At 45.2% G+C, this 23,751-nt stretch overlaps 1 protein-coding gene across 1 annotated transcript; it reads left to right on the top strand.

The window, feature by feature from the left end:
- The first annotated feature begins 613 nt into the window (after positions 1–613).
- On the top strand, positions 614–20,847 carry HSF4 (heat shock transcription factor 4). Its single transcript, XM_066327806.1, has 13 exons — positions 614–740; positions 4,309–4,417; positions 5,512–5,639; positions 6,498–6,622; positions 8,886–8,961; positions 10,356–10,420; positions 12,117–12,216; positions 12,925–13,049; positions 14,799–15,023; positions 16,292–16,397; positions 17,746–17,811; positions 19,351–19,438; positions 20,550–20,847. The coding sequence occupies exons 1-13, from the start codon at positions 618–620 to the stop codon at positions 20,744–20,746; spliced, it is 1,533 nt and encodes a 510-aa protein (XP_066183903.1). The 5' UTR covers positions 614–617; the 3' UTR covers positions 20,747–20,847.
- Positions 20,848–23,751: the final 2,904 nt, after the last annotated feature.

A 23,751-nucleotide genomic window follows, 5' to 3' on the forward strand; every position in this document is an offset into this window, starting at 1 on the left:
ACCATATTGTCTAATAGATTCTATGTGTAGCTGTTTTTTAGCATCCTCTTTTCTCATGCAAGAACTAAATAATAGTACAAATAAAAAACAAATAACATAGTAGCTAAACCTGCTTACAGTTTTGACATTTCAAAGTCTTGCTGAAGATGTACAGCCCTGAGTCTGGCCAGCTTTCATTCGTCTGTGCCTGCCAAAGTTTAGGACAAGGAAATTCCAAAATAACAACTGAAGCGCCTTCACAAACGTGGGATTTCTGTGCCTGGGTGTCCCACAGACTGTGGGCAGGTGGGTTTGCTCTGGTGACTTGCTCACCTCCCAGCATAAGGTGGGCAGCACGTGTTCCCTTTGCATGACGCTGCGTATTTATTCACAGCTCTGCGAGATCGGCTGCAGTGCATTTTCATTCTGTGTATTGTTCTCTGGGGCTGGTGATGCCATCCCATTGTGCTGAGTTTTTAAGAGTGCGAGCAGCACTGCTGATGTGACTCCCTGGACGCCTACTTTCCACTGGCCTGGGATAAAATTGGGAGGCTCATTCTCTGCGGGACGCAGGCGCGTGCAGGGAAGCAGGCGCGCCCAGGGCGATGGGGTCAGTTTAGCTGGGACACTGCAAAGCTATGCAGGATTCACCCAGCTCTCTGGTGATGGATGGATACTCCAGCAATGTCCCAGCCTTCCTAACAAAACTCTGGACGCTGGTGGAAGACCCTGAAACGAACCATCTCATCTGCTGGAGTTCTGTAAGTACAACGGATGTTGGGTGTCACTAATGCCTCCAACAACAGGGAGAACCCAGGTGTGAGGCCTGAGAACTGCACAGGAGCTGCCTTTTGCTTGGGAGGTGCTGCCCAGCCACTGGCAGAGTGCAAAAACAAGGATTCAAATATAGGCTCTTTTGGATATACTTGGTATCATTTATCTGAAATATTGTGGCTTTTCTGTTTCAGAGGGACAACTGTTTAGTGTGTGTTTTAATGATAGTATTTACATATTTCACTTGAAACATCCTAAAAAGTGTCTAATGTTCTAATTCTAAGAATTCCATATGCTTTGAGAGAAATATTTTCACCTTGCTTGAATCTGCAGTTCCCTAACCTTTTCTAGGAAATGTGCAAAGCCCTTAAAAAGTTTCACTGCTGCTTGGTATTATCTCACGTGTGTTTCTTAGCAGCCTCTCACAAATGCCTAGGTAGAAGGCAGCAGATAAACAACACTAAGAACTCAGACTCAAACCTATGATTTAAACAGATCTCAAACTGGCATCCTAAATCGTTTTGGAAGTGCTTTACTTGATTTTTCAATGAGTCTGTGTGATGATCATGATGATGTGGGTATATATTGTCTGTACAGCTTTACAGGGATAGATTGCTTTGCTTTGGCTTCTTATTTGTCACAGAGGCTTTAATATACTAAGTTCAAACACAGAAATAAAATTATTTGTCCCCTTTATACAACACTTTGATACCACATTTCACTTTTGACCTAAGAATTGCTGCAAATAACATGATTTGTTTTCAGCAGGGAGTTACTAGATAAGCTGTGTGCATAAACTTGTTCTCCAAAGTCAAGAATCTCTAACACAAGCAAATTTAAAGGAGGGTAGTAAAAAAAGTCTAAAGCAGCCTTTCTTATATATACTTTGTGTCCAGTAGAGTCTTCATTCAAAATCTGAGACAGGATTTGAGCTACATTGATATCTGTGACCATGGTTGCTTGATGCTGGTATTACATGGCCATACATCTGAGAACCACCAAGTTTTGGTATCGTATGTTTCAAATAAGGATTTTAAAGCTAGAAATTATTTTCTATCCTGTGTAAATAGTCTCCTCTCTGTCAGACTTAGAACACTGTGATTTTTGACTGACCACCACCATGCTCTGCTTTCCTGCAAACTAACATAGGTTGCAACTACATCCTTGGAGGTTTTGGTAAGGCTTTTAGGTGTCGAATTTTCCTGTTGTTGCAGATATCCATGTTTCTCAGATAATTCAGCTTCTATACATTGGTGATGTTGGAGCTGAGAGATTGTGTGCATACCTAAGATTTCTGGGTCTAATCAGTACTTCTAGAAAATAGGACCCATAAGGACCCGTGAACTGTTTCTTAGCATGAAGAAGAGATGGAAAGGAAATGCAGTAATGGTTTATATATACACTAAAGTCTGTTGTAAAGTGGAAAAGAAAAGTCTGCTCTCTATGTCTGTGGTACATTGGGCAAGAAATAATTCAATTAATTTTTTAAATGGAAGATGCAGTAAGGGAGAACTGAAATTCCTGAATTCATACTTGTCTTGTCAGAGCACATGTCTGTCCTGGTGGTTCTGTCAAAAGCAGTTAAGATAAGCATCTGCCACGATTGTCTTGCTGCAGAGTCAGTTTTGCTTTGGGCAGAGAAGACTTTCGGAGGTTCTCCCAGCTTATGCTCCCATGGTATGAAACAGCCAAGGCACAGCTGCAGAGTGGGAACAAACTGACATGTGCACAGTTCATCAGTGGACACGCAGTAACCTCAAAGTCTTTTGTGTCTATAGGAGCCTTTCTGACCGTGCCACCTTAGGAGAACATTGTGGCCCTGAATTCAAGGGAATGGCCTCTCATGAGAGGCCATAAGGAGTTGTTGAGGTATACAAAACTCTCGTGCTTCTCATTTTCCATCAGTGGGTCCAGCCTGGGACACACAGCCTTATCCCATAGTAAGGGAGCAAAGGCACAAGGGAAGCAGAATAAACCAGCTCTGTCCCCAGGACATTGTCTGCAGTGTTGGGAAACTGTGGTCCCTGACCCTGATGTCCCGTCTGCAAACTCTGAGGAAAATTGCAGCATGCAGGTTGTCACTACGTTTTTTAAGTACTTGATCAGCCGTTGCTTCTGCTGCATGGGATAAGGAATGATAGGAAAGACCCCAAAAATGGTCAAAGGGCACTGTTGAGGCACAGTCATGTCCAGTATTTGTAGCAGTAAGCAAGGAGCAAGAAATGCAGCTGACCCAAAGTCCCGTGTTTGTGGGTGTTAATTGTTGGAGCTGAAAATGCGCCTGAGCAGAGGCAACTGGCACCATTTGGTGATGGAAATGTAGTGTAGGGCAGCAGGGCTTGCCAGCTGACTGGTTTCTGGTCGCCATGGGCAGGCTGCAGGCACACCAGCCCCTCTTTAGTCACTGAGGTATCTCATAGTCCTGATTGCACCCTCTGTTTCAGAGACTTCCAGACTTCCCTGAGTGCACTCTTGCAGCTGCAGACTGCCTGATGGGTGTGAGGTGGGAGTCACTGGTACCCTCCTACTGCACACAGTGCCTGAGGGTTCTTAAAAACCACTGTCCTGTGTCACAAACCAGCCCCTGTGGAATACCCACCCAGGCTGACACACCTCTGACTGCTGGTGATAGCGCTGAACAGGGCAGGAGGATGACTGTGGTGGGCTGGTCTCAGACCCCTCCCTGCCAGCATGGTGCAGGCTCTGGTGTCTTTAGCTCCTGTCCCTTGAAACTTGGCTGCAGCTGAGGCAAGTCCCTAATATCTGCTGATGTCATTGCATTGGTGTAGCTGTCAGCAGGTAGAAGGCCAGGCAGGGAAAGCACATGGCCTGCAGTGCATATTCTCTGCCAGCAATCCCAGGCAGTTTGCCTTGTTTGGCATTCATGGATCTTTGCAATGCAACCCCACAAATGGAAGATTTATCTGATGAACATGTGTGTTGTTAGTTTGGATTGCAAAGCATGACTGTCAACATTTTGTGGGTTGCCCTTGTGGCTGTTTACTATTAAAAATAATCAATAAAAGGTGTGTAGAACTTCTGGGCAAGTGTGGTGTCTCCAGAGATGATTTGCTTCTTGCCTTGCTGTGTTTCTTGTGCCATGTCTCCAGGCAGTGCTCCCTCCAGGACTGCTGTGCTCTGGAGAAGACAGATTTGGGTTAGATCTGAACAAGTAGGTTGTAATGGCCGGGGTTATAATGGCAATTCCCACTTTCAGGGCCTTCTTAATACTTGAGTCTTCCTGTGAAGTCCATGCAAGAGGGGATGATCACAGACTACCTACCAGCTATTTGGGCACAAAAGTCAGTGGTTTCTTTCCCACGTCCAGGACTCTGAACTAAGCAGCAACAAAAAGAAAAGGATCAAACCTGCAGCCACAGAGGCCTGACTGCACCGAACTGAAAGGAGCACATCTGTCATTGAGGGCTGTTGTCACTCTTCTTAGCTTCAAGCTGACAGTTCAGAGAACAAGATGCCCCCTGCTGCAGGACTCCTCCTGGGCCCTTCCTGTGGTGAGGGACACTCCCCTGACCTTTGTCTTTATCTCCTTTGCAGAATGGCACCAGCTTCCATGTGTTTGACCAAGGGCGCTTTGCCAAAGAGGTGCTGCCCAAGTATTTCAAGCACAACAACATGGCCAGCTTCGTCCGGCAGCTGAACATGTGTAAGTGCAGCTTCCCAGGGCCAGGACGTGTGGGCCCACAGATCTGGGGGGTGACAGGAGGTGCCAGTGGAACAGGAGACATGGGAGAGAATTGTTCAGAGAAGAGTTTGGGGTCTCATGTGTGTGACTTGTTGTGACGTTATTGATTTCGCCAAAGAGAATCTGCCTCTCAGATCCCAGAGTAGCGATCTCCTTGGTTACCTTAAATTCCAGCATGGAATTTCTGTTAGATTACATTTCAGGATGTGAGCTAAGAACTTTCACCTACACGTGTTCTGCTTCTCTTGCATTGATTTGATGACCTATTATTATTCATTTCCCATTTTATTCATATTCCATTTATCCAGCTGCCAACTGTGACACCTCCCCCAGAATGTGCTGCTCCTGTAGGTCTTGTGCCTTATCCCTTTCACCAGCCATATCACTGAACTAGTAACAGATAGTTCTTCTCCCTGCAAACCTTGTCTTGCTGATCAGACATTTCTACCCCTTAAAGGAGGTTTAGGTGTAATTTTCAGCCACTTCGACATGACTGTTCCAATAGTTCTTGGAATTTTTTCAATGAGTAATTAAGTTCCTTAGTCAAGTTTTAACTTTGCTATTTCACTCTGTAGTAGCGTTTTTGTAAATTTTAGGCCAGTCCTTAAATACAGCAACAGGTTGCTTAGAAACCTTTTGAAGACTTCAAAGAAGTATTCAAAGCAGATTTCCAAATGTGCATGTGACCCTTTTTTTCAAAAATGGCACCTGTTCATGGTCTGTGCCTTTGAAAAACCTTCCCCTGAATCCCTGTGGCTTGCAAACTGTGACAGGAATTGCCTAAGAGCTGGAATTTCAGCTCCTGGCAGACCAACGTGCCCGTGGCAGAAAGGCTTTCATGGCATAGGCTGCAGCAGGGGTGGACAGTGGGATGTACAGAGCTCCCCCTTGCCCTGGGTTTCTGGTGGATATGGCCCAAAGGCACGTTCAGGTGTGAGCCCTGGCAGCTCAAAAAGTGTGGAGAGTGGTCAGAAATGTCCTCAAGAGTGATGAGGATGGAAGGTGGAGGGACTACTGGGTCCTGCTGGTCCATCAGCTGTGTCCTCTCTGTGCAGATGGTTTCAGGAAGGTGGTGAACATCGAGCAGGGGGGGCTTGTCAAGCCTGAGCGGGACGACACTGAGTTCCAGCACCTCTGCTTCCTGCAGGGCCATGAGCACCTCCTGGAGCACATCAAGAGGAAGGTGAGGGGCACTGTGTGGGAGGGGGGAACAGGCACCTGCCAGATCCTGCTCAGCACAACTCCAGCATTGCCCAGGTCTTGTTCCTGTCCTCCCCACACACGTGCACCTGGGCTTGGGGTTCTTGGTTTGCAGGGCTTGGTTTGCATCACAGTTTTGTCTGTGTTTTTCTGCTCTGTTGCTCTGTATCACAAGATGTTTGTGTAGTGCTGCAGGGCCAGGCTTGCTTCCCACCCCCCTGCCTTTGAATTGCTTGCTTTCCTAGAGATATAGGGCATAAGACCTGCAAGGTTCTCAACAGCCATATTTTTTTTTATACAAGAGACAATCTACTCCTGCCCTTTGTTTTCTGTCTTTTAACCTATTATTAATACCCTCAAAGTGTTGTTCTCTTACTGAATTAGCATAGCAACTTCTGAAAAGGGAGTTGAGCAAAAGCCTTTTGGAAATCCAAATGTAGTATGTCAATTTGAATTATTATGTCAGACTCATCCCTGTAAAACCTGAGGCTTGACTGGGTATCTCTGTAGTTGAAGTAGAAAGATTAAATCAATCTAAATCAATTCCTCCCTGATACTCAAAATAGTTTTGTTTTCCCCCCAAGCTGATTTGAAATAGGTCCCCACTCTGACAGGGAATGTAATTCTGCCAGCAGACCCTCTGTATGAATAGATTTGTCCTGCACTTTGCTCTGTTTGGCTCTTGCAATAGTACCCCTAGGATAGTTCAGACTCTTTGGCATGTGGCCTGTCCTGGTGTTTCAGCTGATGACAGTCCTGCACCTGAGCCACCACAATGACTCTCTCTGTCCATGGCCCTTCCTGCACAGGTGAAATCTCCCTTTGATTTTTTTCTCCTCAGGTGTCAGTAGTGAAAAGCGAGGAGACCAAGATGCGCCAGGAGGACCTCAGCAGGTTGCTATACGAGGTACAGATACTGAGAAGTCAGCAGGAGAACATGGAGTGTCAAGTGCAGGACATGAAGCAGTGAGTTGAATCCTACTCAGGCTGCTTCTAATGGGCATTTGCTTCTCTGGAGTGGTGCATGGGGGGAATGAGTGAAAGGAGGAGCCTTGCACACTTCCCTCCCCAGGGAGCACTGACCAGAGATCTGTTGAGACAACAATATGTAGGATTTCTATGCACACCTGATCTACAAAATATGGATTAATGCTCAGCCTCTCTGTCTTGTTTGGTTTCCCTTCACAGATGAGCAAAGCACAGAGAAGGTCAGACAGGAAATATGTGCATAACCTGGGGACTTAGATAACTGTTTCCTCCAGATGGAAATGGTGATAAAGATGTAACTCTCTCACACATAAAAGAGCCCTTGGCAGAAATGTGGTGGAGTCCACTCCAGCTATTAAGAAATTACCTTTCTGCCATCCATCACCTCCAGAATTTATGACTGGCTTAACTATATAGTATGTTATAACATATAATATAAGAACTTCTGTATCATTTAGTCCATGGACTCATCTCCCAGAGACTGTGTCTTCTGACATGGCCAGAATTGTTGGGTAAGAGCAAACCAAGATGATGCAATGCTTCCTGCATATGGTTGCCTGACCTCCAGCTGTCTGAGACTCTGGGATTTTCTGACTCAGACATGGTCACTGAAACACTAGGAAGTGGATATGGTTTTATAATTCATGTACATGAATTATAAAACTATGGTTTTATAATTCATGTATTTGCCTCCAGACATCTAATCTGTAAAGAGAGCTTTGTTTAAAAAGCACTTGAATAATCAAATAGATCCAGCCCCTTTATTTTATAATAGAGCTGATATTCATACACCACCAGATGACACTGTCATACTGGGCCTTGAGAGAACACTGCCTACTGGTAAACTTTATTCCAGCCCAGCACCTTATGTGCAGTGGATACATATTTTTATCTTACATCACTTTTTAATGACTCCAACTCTTAGCACATGCATGAGTTTGCACTGTGAAATCCAGATACAGCAGCAATGAGTTTCTGGGCTTGCATTTGATTTAATTTTTAAGGAGTTCCAGTATTAATGGTTTGGCCTTGATTCTAATTTGTTCTCCCTTTTGATTTGCTTACTCCCTCCCTCCATCTGGCAAACTTGCATTCAGCTGATGAAAAGAATCTGATTTTTATAAACTAAGACAGAGGAGAAATCCCGAGTTGAATCCATGTTAAGAAATTTACACTGCTGAAGAACAATTAGGACATACATCCAGTACAAGCTGTCAGACTAAGGAATATTGCTTTGCTGAGAATCCTGTCAGTACCAGTACAGAAAGTTCACTGCAGAGATTCTTGCTGTACAAGCTGTTCTACTGTGCTCTTCAGATCTCTGGACTTTACCTTCCCAGTTCTAGCATCCATCCACACTAGAAAGACTAAAAAGCAAGAGGATTTATCAGTTTCACCTGTATGATAGGTTTTGCTGGCCTGACAGTTTAGGTATATCCATATACTCTAGAGATAAATTGGCTGGCAAAACCTTTTGCAGCATGGACTTGGCTGGCATCCAGACTCGAAGGCAGCACAGTAAATAAACTCTGCATCTCTCCATCCCACCTAGTGGGGCTGACTGCTAGAGGAAGCCTGTAAGCTCCCCTCTGTGCTGCTTCATTTACAGACAAAATAGATTTTCTTTATGCAAGCTGGACACAGGTCTCTGGTCTCTGCTGGGTTAAATCAGTGGCTCCCACTGATAAAATCATTACAGTCCTCCCAGTTCAAGGCCCTGAAATGCAGGAGCATCTTTTATCTGCTCCAGTCACTACCAAACATGCATTTGAACCACCACTTTTATGAGTTTTAAGCAGGTAGAATACACAGGGTCTCTGTTCATAGGGTCGTGTCTTTGGGAGCACTGGTGCAATTTGGAGAGGTTGGGCTTTCTTGGCTCCATTGGAAGGACAGTCTGGGTGATCCAAATAACTCACAGTCACAAATCAGACCTTGCTGAAATTCTGAGTTTGGCCCAAATGTTCCACAAAAACATATGTCCTCTTGTTACATTCCCGTATAAATGCTGGCTTCTCTTTATTTGGTTTTCCTTCATGCTTTGGTCTATAGTTCTTTTGAGATTAAGGAAGAAAAAGGAAGACAATTGTGTGACCTTGTTTGGGACACCTGAAAAGAGCCAAACACTGCAAGAACCCGAAAGTGAGACAGACTTTGCACAGTTGAATGGTACTGTGCGTCATGGCAGCATCATGGCTGTTGATGTTTCTGTTCTCATGGAAAATTTCTGTTTCATTTTCAGGCAAAATGAAGTTCTTTGGCGGGAAGTTGTTTCTCTCCGGCAGAACCACTCACAGCAACAGAAAGTCATCAACAAGGTAGTGATCATATAAACTCCAGACTTGTTTGTGCTGCCTGGTCTATGTCCTCCTCTGATTTTTTTCTTGTCCCATAATCTGTGATATTGCAGTGTAATTATTTTCCCTTTCTTTTAAGTGGTGTGATGCTTTTATGTGTCTTATGGAAACAGGTCATTAACAAAGCACGGACTGTGCCCTTAAGCAAAAGATTTTAATTTCTCTGTCACTCCTTTCTCTGATATTAGAAACCACTTTTCTGTTGAAATCCAGAGCAAGAGAGCACAACTCTCACTAATTGCCCTCTGTTGGCTGTGTTTGGTTTGTACCAATGCCTTTGGGCTTCCCAAATCTTCCATTTGTTCATGAGAGGAGCCCCACTCCTGCCAGCACCAGTGGGAAGCTGGAGGTGGCAGAATTGGCCACCCATTGCCCCTCTGGGGGAATGTAAGAGTAGCTATTACATTTTCTGGTGTTACCAGTACAGTAGAGGAATTACTGCGCAACCTTTTAGGCCGCAGAACCATTTCCCTTAAAATCTAGCATGACCAGTATAGAAAAGGTCTCTCCAGTGATTCCTGGATGGTGCTGACATGACTGAGCACATCACATATCCCAGTCCCCATGTTCCGACCCTCATGTGACATCATGGAGTCATAGGACTGGACAGAAATGCACGAGGCTATCAAGCCTTCCTCCAGCTCTGAGGCTGGGCCAGCCACATGCTTCACTGTAGAGGCTTTTATGCAACTCTATTTTGTTATATTGAGCAATGAGTAAGAGCCAGCTGTGATATATAATAATAATGCTCTCTTTGTTTGGAGGTCAAAGCAGAGCATTAAGTTCAAGCTGACCTGGGAATATGTTGCTAAGTGATTCCTCTCCAGAGCTACTCTGCTTCCTTTTTAGTGTCCTGTTATATCAACACTGACATTCACAGAGCTGGAAAAGTCAACTGAAAGAGCTCAGACCTCCATCCAGGCTCTCCATGAGGAGTTGCCTCTTTCACTTGCAAAGTCCTTGTCAGACTTTACAGCACCTCTTCTAAAAGCCTCTGAAAACTTTAATGGATCCAGGTCTAACTCCAGGCCTGGGAATGTTTGCATGTGCACTTCACAGGTCTGTTAGGACCAGCTGAAGTTCTTCATGCGCAAAGTGGAGAGAGAAAGTGCTGAGCACATGCATCCAGCAACCTTTGCACAAAGCAAGCACCTGGCTGTGTGTCCCTTAAAAGCCTTTTGAGTTCTTGGACAGCTCATTTCTGTTTCAGGCTCCAATGTCTCATGCAATTTGACTCCTATATTCTGTGGCTGCTCCCAGCTTTGGGGTGCTGTTGGGAGGGAGGAATGGCTGTGAGAGCAGGGAGTGCTGAATCACTCTGCTGATTAACACCGGATTTTGATCTCTCCTGACAGCTGATTCAGTTTCTGTTTGGCCAGCTCCAATCAAGCCCCAGCAGCACTGGGATAAAGAGGAAGCTGTAAGTACCCGTGTGTGGTGCACACGCTCACGGGTGCATAATGCTGCCCCCTCACTAAAAGCACAAGCTCAGCTCGCCCAGGCAGGCGGTCACCGGACCAGGGCTCCATGGTGATGGGAAATGAATGGGCTGAAGTGCAGAGTCAGACCTGCTGACAGGCCCCATTCACTGCTCTTTAGAGAAGCACCGTGTCAGCTCGTGACCTTTATTTGGGGAACACAGCACGCAGTGGGACATGGGAGTGCTAACTAGGGGGAGGCTAAAGGGCAAGACCCCACTGCTGGTCCTACAGTTCCAGTTTTGCCACTTGTCATCAGTAGGAGCAGGGCTGGGCCCAGCCAGCCCCCAGACACCTTCAGTTTGACCCACAGTCACTGCACGTGGTGTGCATCCAACACTGGCTTGGTGGTGTTAACCTGCAGGCCTTACAAAGAAGAAGGTGGGGGAAAATTTTAGCTGAGGGGTATCTTAGATAGGCTCTTCAAGGCAAGTGAATAGAGTGACTTGAATTAGGAAGCTTAGTGCCTTTCTTGCCCTTGGTGCTTGTGATTTAAAGAAGGGGAAGAGACTATTGAGTGGAATTACCTGAGGACAGGTACCTGCCTCCAGTTCTCACCTTTATTACCTTGTGGCCTTTGGCAATTTAGAAACTTCTCCATACTACAGAGAAAGGAGCCAGACCTCCCACGAGTAGCTCAAAGGAGTCAATTTTCATTAAGTCAGTGTCCTTGTTATAGACTGACTCCTCTTGTGAGGATTGTAAAGGCAACACAGGATTGAATGAAGGAGCCCATAATCTGTGCAAGTCATCAGGGTACGTGCACCTCTGCCTACCCCCTCTGCTGAGCCTCTTGGAAGAGCAAAACGCTTCAGATAGCAAAGAAAAGGGCTCAAGGGTAGAATAGCAGCTGCTGAGTTGCTGAGGTTCATGGCACAGGAAGTTTTCTTCCAGCAGAATGGGGAAGCAGAGAAATGAGATGCCAGATCTGACCTCTAATTTTCATGGTCACAGCTGTGTCCTCCCTGTAAAAGCTTAGCAGCCCAAGAAATGTCTTAGACCACTGCTTTTTTTTTTTTTTTTTTTTTTTTTTTTAAAAAAAAAAAAAAAAAGGCAAATTATTAGTGAGAAACTGTGCTGAAAAGGGCAGAAGAGCACACAACTACCTGCACAGCAAATGTACTGACTCCCTTATGAAGAGAAATAATCACACTCTATACAATCCAGCTGCAATTTAAATAGTGTTGTGCAAGGTAATTCAAGTTCCTGCTTCCTTGGAAACATAAAGGTCTGTCTTCCAGAAACCTCAGCTCTTGTGTGTATGTCTTAGGGTTTTTATCTTTCATGGTTGTGCTTTCACACCTCTCTTCTAAGTGGTGGCAGGAAGGGATGGTGTGCAACCTGGAGCTACTTGGTGCAGAACAGAGTGCTGCCTGGGGGCTCTGGGTAGGTTTGGGCAGGATGGGGAGGTCTGCATCCTTCCCTTCTCTGTTTGGTTAATGCTCTTTTTTAATGGTGGGCTCCTCCAAAACTGATTTGGGCTTTCCTTGCCCATAACACCAGGCAAGAAAGACTCTTACAGCTAAGGAAAACCAGAGTACACAGGGGAGAAGAGCTCTTGGCTGAGGGATGTTTTGTGTATGAGCAGCCAGGAGCCAGTCTGTACCTGCTGGAAGACAAAACTGTTTCTCCTCACAGACCTCTGATGCTTGACAACGGGATCTCGGCTCCACCCGTGTCCAAGTTCAGCCGGCATTTGTCTGCAGAGCCCCTCCACGACCCCTATTTCATCCAGTCGGTGGGTTCAGCCCAGCCTCTCAGCTCTGGGGCGTGGCTTGGCCTGGGAGGGGGGCAATGTTTGAACCAATAATAGAGATTATGGAGTAGGTAATTTGGCAAGAGTTTGGCAATGAAGAAGAAATGAGGTTTGCTAAGCTGGGAACATTTTGAACTCCTTCAGCTCCCCAGTTGCATGGATGCCTTCATGAAGGAGGCCATGGGCTGTGGTGGGGAAAGGCAGACCCTGCACTCTGAGCTCTCCATATTGTTACCCCAGCCTGGTTCACCTCGAGGGAAGAGAGAGAAGAAGTGAGTTCTAAAGTGGGATTTTTGTAGCCTCTGAGGGATCCCCACCATCATCAGAGCAGACAGCAGACACTTCTGTCATGCAGTTAAAATATGTGAGCTGGCATGAGAGGCTCATATGGTCCTGTTGGGCTGTGTTGGATCTTTCCCTCCAGAGGAAGCTGAGCAGTCTAGCCAAAATATCAGCGGTAAAACTTGGTTGCTGACATTTCACAGCGTTTATTTCACACCTGTACCTCTGTGTGGTTGGAAGAAAAGTGAGAGGAAATTGTAATGTTGCATAGTAGGTAAAAGCTTTCTTGATTTCCATACAGGGGGGAATCTAAGTCACAGTGAATAAAACATAACCATCTCAGATGGGGCCTGGGACTTGTTTTGGGGTCAGAGGGATAAACCTATATGACTTTTGCTCTCCTCTTAGCCATCAACAGAGCCTGCCTCTTGCTTAAACAGCCCTGCAATTGCTGGAGGACCCATCATATCTGATGTTACTGAAGCATCACCATCCAACATCATGAATATGCAATCCTCTCCTGAAAATGACAGGTAAACGTGTTTGTGATTAATAATAGGGAGAGTTGGGTATAAACATGCTTAATCAACTCTTCTCAAGTGTTTTTTGTGGCTGTAATTCTACCAAAGTTCCTCTCTGATTCACAAATCTCTGTAGAGATATGGGATGGAATACTTTTTTCCAGTTTGCAAAGTGGGTCAGATTTTCAGAATTAGAGGGGCATAATAACAGCATAACTTTCAAAACAAAGTCCTGACTTTTATGCTGAGAACTTCCACTCCCCTCTTTGAGAAATATTCCACATTTCTTTGTATTTTGTCTACAAGACAGTGACTGTCTCAGACTTAATCAAATAATGAGATACTAACAGTTGTTGGGCTTGTTGAGAGAGAGAAAGGAGAGTTTCCTTTTGGCGTTGGCAAAGAAGAAACAATCAAATTGTACATCTAACAGCTAATGAGAACAGTAAGGTTGCATCACAATAACTTCCGATGTTTGACAGCTTTTCTGTGAAAAGGCCCCAGTAACTTAAGAACTGAATGCAGAGGTATTTTAATGCTTATCTCTTCCTGCCACAGACATGCAGTGTATTTAGGGCTAGTAGCAGAATAGCTAAAGCTATGTCAGTGGAAAGTAAGTAGACAGATGAATCATGGAAACAGTTTCTCGGGCTTAGAGGCAAGGCTGTTATACTCTAGAAATTGCCTGTAAATCTGTTGCATAATTGAAACCATAGCCATAAAATTAACTAGAAGCATGTAAAGAGCTTCAGATAAAAAAAAAAAAAAACTCAAACCTGGAAGCCATTTCTAAAGCAGAAAGTCTTTAATATAACCTTCAAGTTAAGTTGCTTATTTCTACTAATTACTGAGTGCCATCTGGTGGCTTCTGATCTGTGCTGTGTCTGTATGACTTTAGCATCTGAGCCAGCCATAGCCCCAATCAGTTCAGGTGTGGTACCTCCTAAAACAACTGAACTTCTGGTGGGAATTTAGGCCCCACAAGATGAGAAGATGATCTGAAAGGAATGTTGAGGAAAGCTCTGTAGTGTCACACACTATCCCTGTTATCTCTGTGCCTTTGTCACTTTGGCTCCAGCTGTGCAGGTTCACAGGGAGCTCTGAAGTCTCCTACAAGTAACACAGAGTAGGTTTTTACACAAAAAATTCTTCTAAACAGAACTTCATTGTCATTTGTCCATTTGGAAATAATGTGGAGTGCCTCTCCTATTGGAAAAGGCAAACCTCTGCCTCCAACCAAGTAAAACATCTGACTATGACTGTCAGATCTCAACAGCTTCTGTTCAAGTCCTGCAGGGCCACAAGATCCTGACCTATGTCATTGGGATCTCTAAAGTGCTTGCTGATCCCATCCTAACTCCTGCATGAGATGGTCTTACTGATCTCATTCCTATCTCTAGGATGGAGACTTTTCTTTTTCACAGGAATCTCTGTAGCCCAATGTCCCTTTAACCTGTCCCAACACTCACCCAAGAAATGATCAGTACACAGAAATTTATTTTCTGTATTTGTGAAACAATTGAGTGGGGCAGATTCATTATAGCTGTGACTGATGAAGTGACTGCAAGATATTCCAGCTGAGCATGTTTCTGGAGCTTGCTGAAAAGAAAAAGAGGCTGCTGACCCATCTGAGGAAATGGAAAGGCCTTCTGGGGCAGTTTGATGGGGAGTGGAAGCAATGCCTTGTGCTCCTGCCCTTTGCAGTAGCACGGGCCTTTGCAGAGCAGCAGTGTGTGGTGCTCAGTGGTGTCTCTGATGCAGGGAGAAGTGCCTCATGCTGATCAAGGAAGAGCCAGTGAGCCCTGGAGTGAAATCCAGCGCGGAGCCCGAGGTGCCCCTGCCCGGCTGCCGAGGCTGCTCCGAGCCCCCGGTGCTGCCCGTGGCCATGGTTCAGTCTGTCCTGGAGGGCAAAGGCAGCTGTGGTGCAGCCCCGCCAGGCACCTCCCAGCCACCCGAGAGGAGAGGCAGGAGGGCACTGCTGGACAGGTGAGGAGAGCCAGGGAGAGCCGAGGCCCTGCCTGCTCATGGCCCTCTCCTCCCGTTCCCAGGGTGGGGAGGGAGGGTGACTTCCAAGTGCAGCCTGGTGAGCTCCATCCTGTACCTGTGGCACCTGCTAGAGGACCCCCGAATCCCAGGGGACAGTTCACAGAGATAGGGGGCATGTGGATCATTTGCTTGAAGGACACAGCAGAGGAAGAGCTGTCAGAGGATGTGCATCAGAGCTGTGGGAGCAGGAAGAGACTTTGTGCATTGAGAGGGATTTGCCCAAGGTCCAGGGGAAAGCTGGAGCCAGAGCAGCACCTCTGTCTGCAGGCCTGCACTGGACTAGGCTATAGCCCTGCCCAGGGGATTGGCACTGTGAATTAGGCTCAGCCCCAGGGTGATCCCAATGAGCCACTTGTGGGGCTGTGCTCTGAGACTGAAATCCCAACAGCACCCATGTCATGGGGGAGTGTCCAGGAGGCCTCACCAGCAGAAGGAAAGCATGGTGCAGCTGGGTGGATGATGTGGAACTTAACTGAAGTTCATTCTTGATAGCAACTGCAGCAATGTAAGGAAGACTGTGAGGGAGGAGAACCCAAAACACTCAATAAGGTTATCAGAAATGCTTCCATTTTCCTTTAAGTTCTTACAGAGAATTAAATTCCTCCTTCTGAACCCACTGGATGCTTAAAACATATTGCTAGAAGAAATAGAACCCTTTTTTAAAGACCTGTTTTTAAGAGAAAGTTTTTCTAGCTTTTGAGGGGTTTAATCACAGCAGGGCCTCACTGTTGCTCATTTAGCTGAATGTCTCTAGTAAATGCAACCTGCTGGGTAAATGCCTGCAGCTAAAATTCACTCCTTTAAAGAGCATTAGTTAACAGTAATTCAGGCATCATGGACCAAGGAGAATGGCAATGCAGCCTGTTCTGGTTCCAAGTGCATCTCCAAAAGGATTTCTTCTAAGGAAAGCTTTAATTTTCCCAGTGTTGAGGAGATGGGCACAGACTATCCATCCCCAAACCACGTGTCACCCAGGAGAGGGATTGTGTCATTTGTTTTACCATCTGCCCAGTCCCTGTGTGCTCTGCTGAGTTGTACTCAGGGATTAAACCAAGCTTTATGGCATAAACCCAGGCTGACAGTGGGCTCTTGGTTTTCAAAATGAGATTTAAACATAAACATCCTTTTGGAAGGCTGCTCAGTCCTGCTTTCTGTAGGTATCTATGCAAGTTTCCTTTGCGGCAATATTTCCCCTTGTGTTTTCTCAGAACAGATATTTCAGACCCGTTGGAGGGCACCGACTGGAGCCTGGAGGGGCTGCAGCTGCTGCTGAGGAGCCAGCAGTACAGCCTGGAGCCTGCCAGCCTCTTGGATGTGAGTGTTGCTGGGAAGGCTGCAGCAAACAGAGCTGTGAAGTTCACAGAGGTTCCTTTGGGCTGTGAATCAGGTCATGCTGCTTGTTCCCGTGTGGCATTTTATCTGCCACGTGTAGCCTGTGGATTCACAGCTCTGTTTTAGCCTGCTTATAAGATTATAGCTTTAAATTGTGCCTTTTTTTTTTTTTTTTTAAATATGCAAATTTGAACTTCTAGGAGCACAAACCCCTGCATTTGGTAAAAAAATCAACGTGAAACCTGACACATTTGTGTAAAATACATTTAATATGACTCTCCAGCTAGTTTGGTAATTGCTTTGTAGGAGTTAACTTATTTTCTGCATATGCTACATCTTAGATATCTCTAGACAGTGTTTAGCTTTTCCTACCTTCCCCTCTTCCTCCTATTCTGGGAAGTGTAGCCAATGTAAAATCCTCTGTCTGCTGAGGTATTTATTAGTCTCAGTTCTTAGATCACCTTTCTTTAGAAATGGATGGTGGCTTTTTCTTAAGCAGACATGCAGAAATAGGAGGGTTTGTTTATTTCTCTGCTGTACATATAGTTGGTATATGAAAGGGTTTTGCCAATAATCAAATACCTCTGTATGTAAGAAAAAAATCCATATGTCAAATATATGCCCCCTTGAGGAGGTACTTCAGATAAAGGCACGTAAACTTGCATGAATAAACCAAATGAAAAGTCATTAAAAAAAAAAATCGATCTTACTCTTTTCAAGTCAGTTCCCAAGTGTCTGTGCTTGATTCTGACTTTACAGCGAGCTTTTCTGATGGTCTGCTCTATCACTGACTATTGGTTTCTGTTTCTTCTTTCTCTTTAGGAGGTGTCTTCCTGTTACTGACACACTTCTCTCTGTGTGCAAATAATGCCACAAGAATAAGAATGAATCACAAAATTGGCCCCAGATCAACAGCTCCTTTTCCCAAATTGCTCAGACTTCTCAAGAAATGGCACCAAAGCCCTGATGCAACAGCAACCTGTCCTCTGCTACTAAATTTTGGAATGCTTTCAAAAGTCATAGCAATCTGGGTGTGTCCTAAGACTCAAAAGCAGCAGGAAAGGGCCTTGATTTGTGTGTACAGCTGCCCTGGTTTGTGACAGGACAGTGGCATGGGGTGTCTGTGCTGTCCCTCCCCCGGCAGGCAGCGGGGCTCATGGATCAGCACAAGTGCCCACAGCCCAGCCCAGCTGTGCCACAGGTCAGCACAGGAGCCTTTGTCTGCAGCCTCAGTTAGTGCAGGGCTGCACCCTCCAGCAGGCAGGGGAGGGCATGAGAACCTCAAACCATTACACCTTTCAGAGCTCTAACTGTGCTTTTGTCCCAACAGGTCTTTAATCCCAATTTATCTCTGAGTGAGTGGAATTTGACTGAAATGGAAGCCAGTCTGTCCCCGGTAAGAGATGTGTATTTCTGAGAGGTGATAATAACAATCATAGAACCCCAGAAAGGCCGAGTTGGGAGCGACCTTAATGTTCATCCTGTTCCAACCCCACTGCAGGGGCACCTTCCCTTACATCTCCTTGCCTAGATAATAATGGGACTATGAAGCAGAGCTTGTGCAGAACTGAGGTTATTTCATAACCAGAGGGGAGAGTGGGCTAAAGCACAGCACGTAGGCATCTCCTGGGGCAGCATGAGAGTGCTGTATTATACTCTTGACCTGTTTTTCCCACTCAGCCAGGCTTTGTCTGGAGACAAGCTCTGACTGACTGTTGGTGTCCTGGCTGCTCTAAACTTTCCCTAAGTGAGAATGTCACATCCTACTAATACCATAGATTCATAAAGTGTCTTTGTGCCAAAGCTCTTTATAAAATACGCCTTTACAAAGTGCAGCCATCCCTGATGTTTCAGGAGCAGTAAAATACCATCCGATTACAACAGAGGTTCCTGCATGCCTCTACACGAAGAAACAAGTAGAAACTGTTTGGCAGCATTTGTTTGGAATTGATACTTACACAGACATTTCTGCAGTGCAGAAAGAGCAGGCTTAATAAACAGGGAAGGAAACCACAGACTCACAGAAGCATTAAGGCTGGAAATATATTGCTTGGCTGGGTTCCTTTTCCTGCATGATGGAGAGTGAATATTCACAACCCTCGCTGACAATCAAGTTGGATTAAGGCTTGGATGGTTCTGCCAGATATCTTTACAGATGTACAAGTAGAGTGTTATCTACTCTAATGAAATGCAAAAGGTCTCTAAGCCTTCTTCATGGTATCAACATCCTTTTTAGGTTTTAATAATTTTGAATTTACTAGATAATTCCACTTCCTGAGTGTTAGGAAGGAGAGTGTCTAAGAGATAGTTAATATTAATTGGTAAGTCTTGGAAGCAAAGGCTGCAGCCTTTTAAAAAGAATTGCATGAGAGAAAAGGCCAGGAAAGGAGACTGCAGTGTTCAACAGTTCACTCCTTGAGCTTACTAAATTTCCTGGGAGCTCTTGCTTGTCCTACAGAAAGTCATGAGTATGGAGGAGCTCCTGCAATATGTGCAGGAGCTCTGTGCCTAGAGCACTGTGTAAGCAAAAACTAGTTTCACTTTAAAGATGGTCCTAGGAAAATGGAAAGAAAATCTCTTTCCTCTTTGTTACTGGCTGCAGACGACTGTGGGTTTGCTTTGTATGGCAGCCACAGTGACACCACCCTGGCCCCTCATGTGACATGAGCTTCACACCATATTAACCAGTGCTGAATAGGGGATTGCACCTCCCACAGCCCTGTCCTTTGGACAGATCTGCCCTTGAGCACATGGTGTGGCTGTTTTAGTGGAGTGCAGTGAGGCTGGGAGGAGAGGCTGGGCAGGGAGGATGGCTTGTGTTACTGGTGGGTGTTGTGCAGTGGGGTGAAGCACCGGTGCTCAGACATGGTCTAGTTCTAACAAGCTCCCCTGTCTTTGTATAATTGTACATTGTAGTTTATATTTTTGCATCAAGATGCAGCGACTCACAGTGGATCTGGAGAAGAGTGCAACTGAGCTGCCCCCAAAAGTGTTCAACCCACCATTCAACAACACCTGCCCAGGTAGGAGCACCAGCAGCTCTGTGGACTTGGCAGTGGGATGTTGTTCAGGCAGCCAGATTTGATGTCCAGCATTGACAGGTTGCCATTTGAGGGAGCAAACCACGTCTGTCATTTTACTTTCATGGTTGTCAATCAGCAGTGTTTCCACAGCAGCTGCTAAGCCAGTTCCTGAGCTGTGGGAAAAGGGTGGGGGATAAACTGAGGTGTAAATGGAATTGAACTGGTTTAGCAGTGGATCCCCATCATGACTTTCAGTGCTCCCACTATTTTCTCTGCCTGTTCATTGCCACCTCAGAGCAATGTGTGGATCTCAGTGAGTAGGGGTGGTAACAGCTGTACAGTCCTGGGTTTCCTCTGGTTCCTGCTGCAGAGGAGGTGCCCCAGTAGCTGCTGGCAGCCAGAGGCACAGGTTGTGTGTCTTCTTCTCCAGACCTTTTCGCAGACCTCAGGGGAACAGTCCAGCTGATCCACTTGCTGATTCTGATAAAGTGTGTCATTGACCTTAGATATGAATCCAGGAGTGTTGCCCTGGCTGTGGAATTGTGATGTATGTTCATGTGTGTTCAGCTGGGACAGACCTGAAAGAGAAGCTCTTGTGAGCCCCTCTTTGGTGCTGTAGCCACCTGAGCCTGCCTCAATGTGATTCATTGTGTGTCATTCAAGGACTTCCAGCCTCAGCCTTTTTCATGAGCACCTCATGGTATTAAAGGCATTAAAAGCCCAGGTACACTGAAGAGAGTCCTTGAGCTTTCCTTGTTGGCAAAGCCTTTCTGGTCCTTCTACAAAGAGGGAGAAAGACACATCTTGAGTGAAGGAGAAGAGCAGCTGCTCTCATCCTCTTCTCAGTGTCTCCAACATTCAGTCATGCCTTTTTCACTTATGAGGCATCTCAACTTTCAGGCAGAACCCACCTAGTAACCTGTAGAGACTCCCCTTAATTTTAATGGGCTTTGGAGTGAGCCCACGTTCTGCTCAGGTGTTTCCAAACAATTTTGCTGAAGTGAGGCTCCTCAGTTGCTGCTGCCATTGGGATTTGTCACTCTTCAGTTCTACTTACTTAAAACCAGGCAACCTGTCTTCCAGAAGCTGAATTTTCTGCTTCCATTCCTAGGGAAAGATGTCATTCTTGAAAGTGCCCAGCAGTTCCTCCTTGACCGTCAGTCCATCTTTGGGAATGACCTCATCAGCTTGCCTGAAAATTCATCACTTTATATTCCTTCTGAAAACATGGCTTCCTACGTGTCCTCTGTGGGTGTCCAGGGGGATATCCCCCTAAACCTGAGCTCTTCAATGGACAACAGCCAGTGATTTATCTTCCAAGAGACAACAAAGACAACAACTCCTTCCCACCCATCCAAGCATCCACAGGTTTGAATGTAAAGAAACAAAACTGACTCAGAAACCTGCAAGAGAGTTTCTTTTTGTGTCCTTTTTTTTTTTTTTTTTTTTCTTTTTGAGTAGATGGAAATGGTCAGTAGCTGTTGCATTACCCTCCCTGCACCTGGATTTCAGTGTTTTTTAAAACAAAATACTACTTTTGGTCTGTGCTCTGAGGGGGAGAAAGAACTTACCAGGATTTTTTTTCCCTTGAAAATGCTTTAGAAATTTCAAATCTTTTAATAAAATTTAAGTGAAGAGTAGCTTGAAAGTCCATCTGAGACTTCATAAAATAGTGGTCCTGAGTAGTGCCTGCAATGGCAAACTGTTGGATTTTATTGGGACAGCACAGATTAGCTAAGATGCCTGACCCTTGTTGATGCTGTTTTTTAAATAGGAAAATAGTTCTACATGCCAGTCCAGTGGTCTAAAAAGACTTTTTATCCATTTTCTGGGTTTAATGGGATGCACCCATTTCTCCTAGGGTGAGTAGGAAAAAGATCTCTTGGGGTGTGTAGAAGCTTGTTTTCTGAGTGACCCCACCAAGAATGTGCCTCTGGCTCAGGGAGCTACAGACCATCACAGGCTGCAAAACATCCCATGCTGAGTTGAGAGCTTTTGTTGTTTGGGATTTGTTTTGCCCTAAATTCATTTTCTCTTACATAAAGGCAGGGCACTCCATACTTAAAAAATAGAAAAGGGATAGACTTTTCTGCACACACAAGTTTCCATGTGCAGAGAGGGCTGAGGGAGTACACTCTGGGTTTTGGTGCTGGCTAAGTATTCCATGTCCAGTCCAATGTTTTTTTTTTCCTTGGCTTTGACCTGAAGATGTGTCTGTTGGTTTATTGATGTATAAAATCTGATTAAACAGTTTAATTTATTGCATCCCCTTTTTAGAAGGACTCTCAGCTGCTCAGTGTAAGAGAGAGGCAGAATGGTTAGTCCACCATGTCCCACAAACTTCTCTTCTGTCCTTTGTGCATCTGAGACCAGCCTCAAAGGCTGAACGAACCTTCCCCATCCATGTGGTTTCTGACAACTGAGTTTCTTAACAAAGCACAGCTTTGTTTTTTATGCTGTAGTTCTAATGAGAACGTATTATTTATCTCAGTATCTTCTACCTGAGTTGCTGTTCCTCAGGAAGGTTACCCAAATGCAGTAGGACAGACCCAGGAAATTCAATTAACTCAGGCCTCCTAAGGGCTTAGACAGGGAGGTTTAAGCTGTGCTAATATCATTTGAAGAAATGCTCTGCCTGCCTTCAATTGCCATGACAATTCTTGGTTATGAACTGTATTTCTCAGCAGCATCCCAAAGTGTAGCTCATCAGTCAGATGAGTGCAGGCCAAAAATTCCCTCAATAGGATGAGCATTTTTAAAATGGACCTTCCTGTCACAGCCCTTTCCTCCATCCATTTATCACTATGTGAACAAACGTGTTAGTTCAGAAACATTCACTTTTGAGCACATTTTTTCCCAGCTGATTCCTGTGCTGGGAGCTCTGTCACTGCCTTGGTGGTGTGGTCTGTGCAGGAGTGAGGTTATGAGAGCTCCTGAATTAATCCTGGCCATTGATTTTGTGTTCAGGACTAAGGGAAAATTCCAGCAGCCCCCATGGGCCTGGTGTTTAGATGATGTGCTTGAGTGTATCCTGGACAAGATATTTCTTTTTGACAGATTTGTGCTTAGAAATTGCACCTAGCTCAGCCCATTTCCACCCTATTTTGCCCTTTCCAGCAATGGAAAGTCATTGAGTTGCACTCTGTTTACTTCTTTTCTCATAGGTAATTGAAAACTGCCTGGTGTCTCCTGACACTGACAGTGAATGTTCAAGTTTTACACCCTTCTCTGAACTTCCACACTCTAGGCTGCTGTCATGTTAACACTGAATGTATTGATGCAACAAGCACATGCTTAACTTCAAGCTCCTGAGTAGTTTTCCTGTATTTTTATGGAGCCTGTCACATGCTTGAGGCTGGGCATACGCTTGTGTCTGAGTGGATTGTCTGGCTGGGGTTGAGAAATGAAGCCCCTGGGGAGAGTTGCCCGTGGGCACAGCCAGGTGCAGCTGGGCCCTGACTCCGGCTCAGGCTGTGTCCTGCAGGGCAAACTCCAGCCTGTGCTCGTGGGGAGCAGCCTCTCAGGAGGGTTCGTGGGGTTTTCTTTAGGCTTTTTGCTCTACTATAAACATGAGATTGGAGCTTGATGGTGAGAGAGGAACCTCCAGGAAGAGCACTCGGGAGCCATTCCTGTGAAGAAGGAAGCTTGTGTTCCTCGGCTTTTTACATTGTTAATTTTACTTGAAGGTGATGTGCTGAGACTGCGTTTTTGCACTATGCTGTACATTTGTAAAGTTTTACAGAAGACACTAATTAAACATGTTTCCTTTTTCTCATTTAGTCTTGTTTTGGCATTTCTCTCACTCCTTTCGTGTGTCCCTTACTCCTTTTCTCCTTCCCAAGTCCTCAGTGCCAAGGGAAAATTGCTTGTAAGCGTTCAGAGATTCCCTAGTGAGGCCCCTGGTGGGTTGTGGTCACTGTGTGAACACGCAAGGGCTGGAGAATCCTCCCATGAAAAATGTGGCAAAGTAAACACAGCTTGGAAAGCTGCTGAATTCTTCAAACTAAAATGCAACTCAGAGTGGATATAGCTGGTAAAATCAGAATCACAGTAAAAAAATCTACAGTTCTTGAAACTATTTGCTGCTTTTGCTTTTTTTTCCTATTTGTCCTATTTTTCTCACTTTCAGTGATAACAGAGCTCAAACTTCACACTTGAAATTATTTTTTAAACCTTTTGTTTGCAAACATAATGTGATCCTTTCTGCTTAATTGTTTTTAGTGTAGTAAGTGGATACCAGGACAGGCACCAAAACACAGCATGGAAAATGCAAAACCCAAAGTCCTCAAAATAGTCCTTATCCAACTTTCTGT

This window comes from Sylvia atricapilla, chromosome 12 (genome assembly GCF_009819655.1).
Source record: "Sylvia atricapilla isolate bSylAtr1 chromosome 12, bSylAtr1.pri, whole genome shotgun sequence".
NCBI lineage: Eukaryota > Metazoa > Chordata > Aves > Passeriformes > Sylviidae > Sylvia > Sylvia atricapilla.

Bases quoted from the DNA above. Each gene is read 5' to 3' on its own strand.
- HSF4 (XM_066327806.1), top strand. From the start codon at position 618: ATGCAGGATTCACCCAGCTCTCTGGTGATGGATGGATACTCCAGCAAT. The intron at 8,962-10,355 runs GTAGTGATCATA...CTCTCCTGACAG, and splicing joins AACAGAAAGTCATCAACAAG to CTGATTCAGTTTCTGTTTGG. The intron at 12,217-12,924 runs GTGGGTTCAGCC...CTCTCCTCTTAG, and splicing joins ACCCCTATTTCATCCAGTCG to CCATCAACAGAGCCTGCCTC.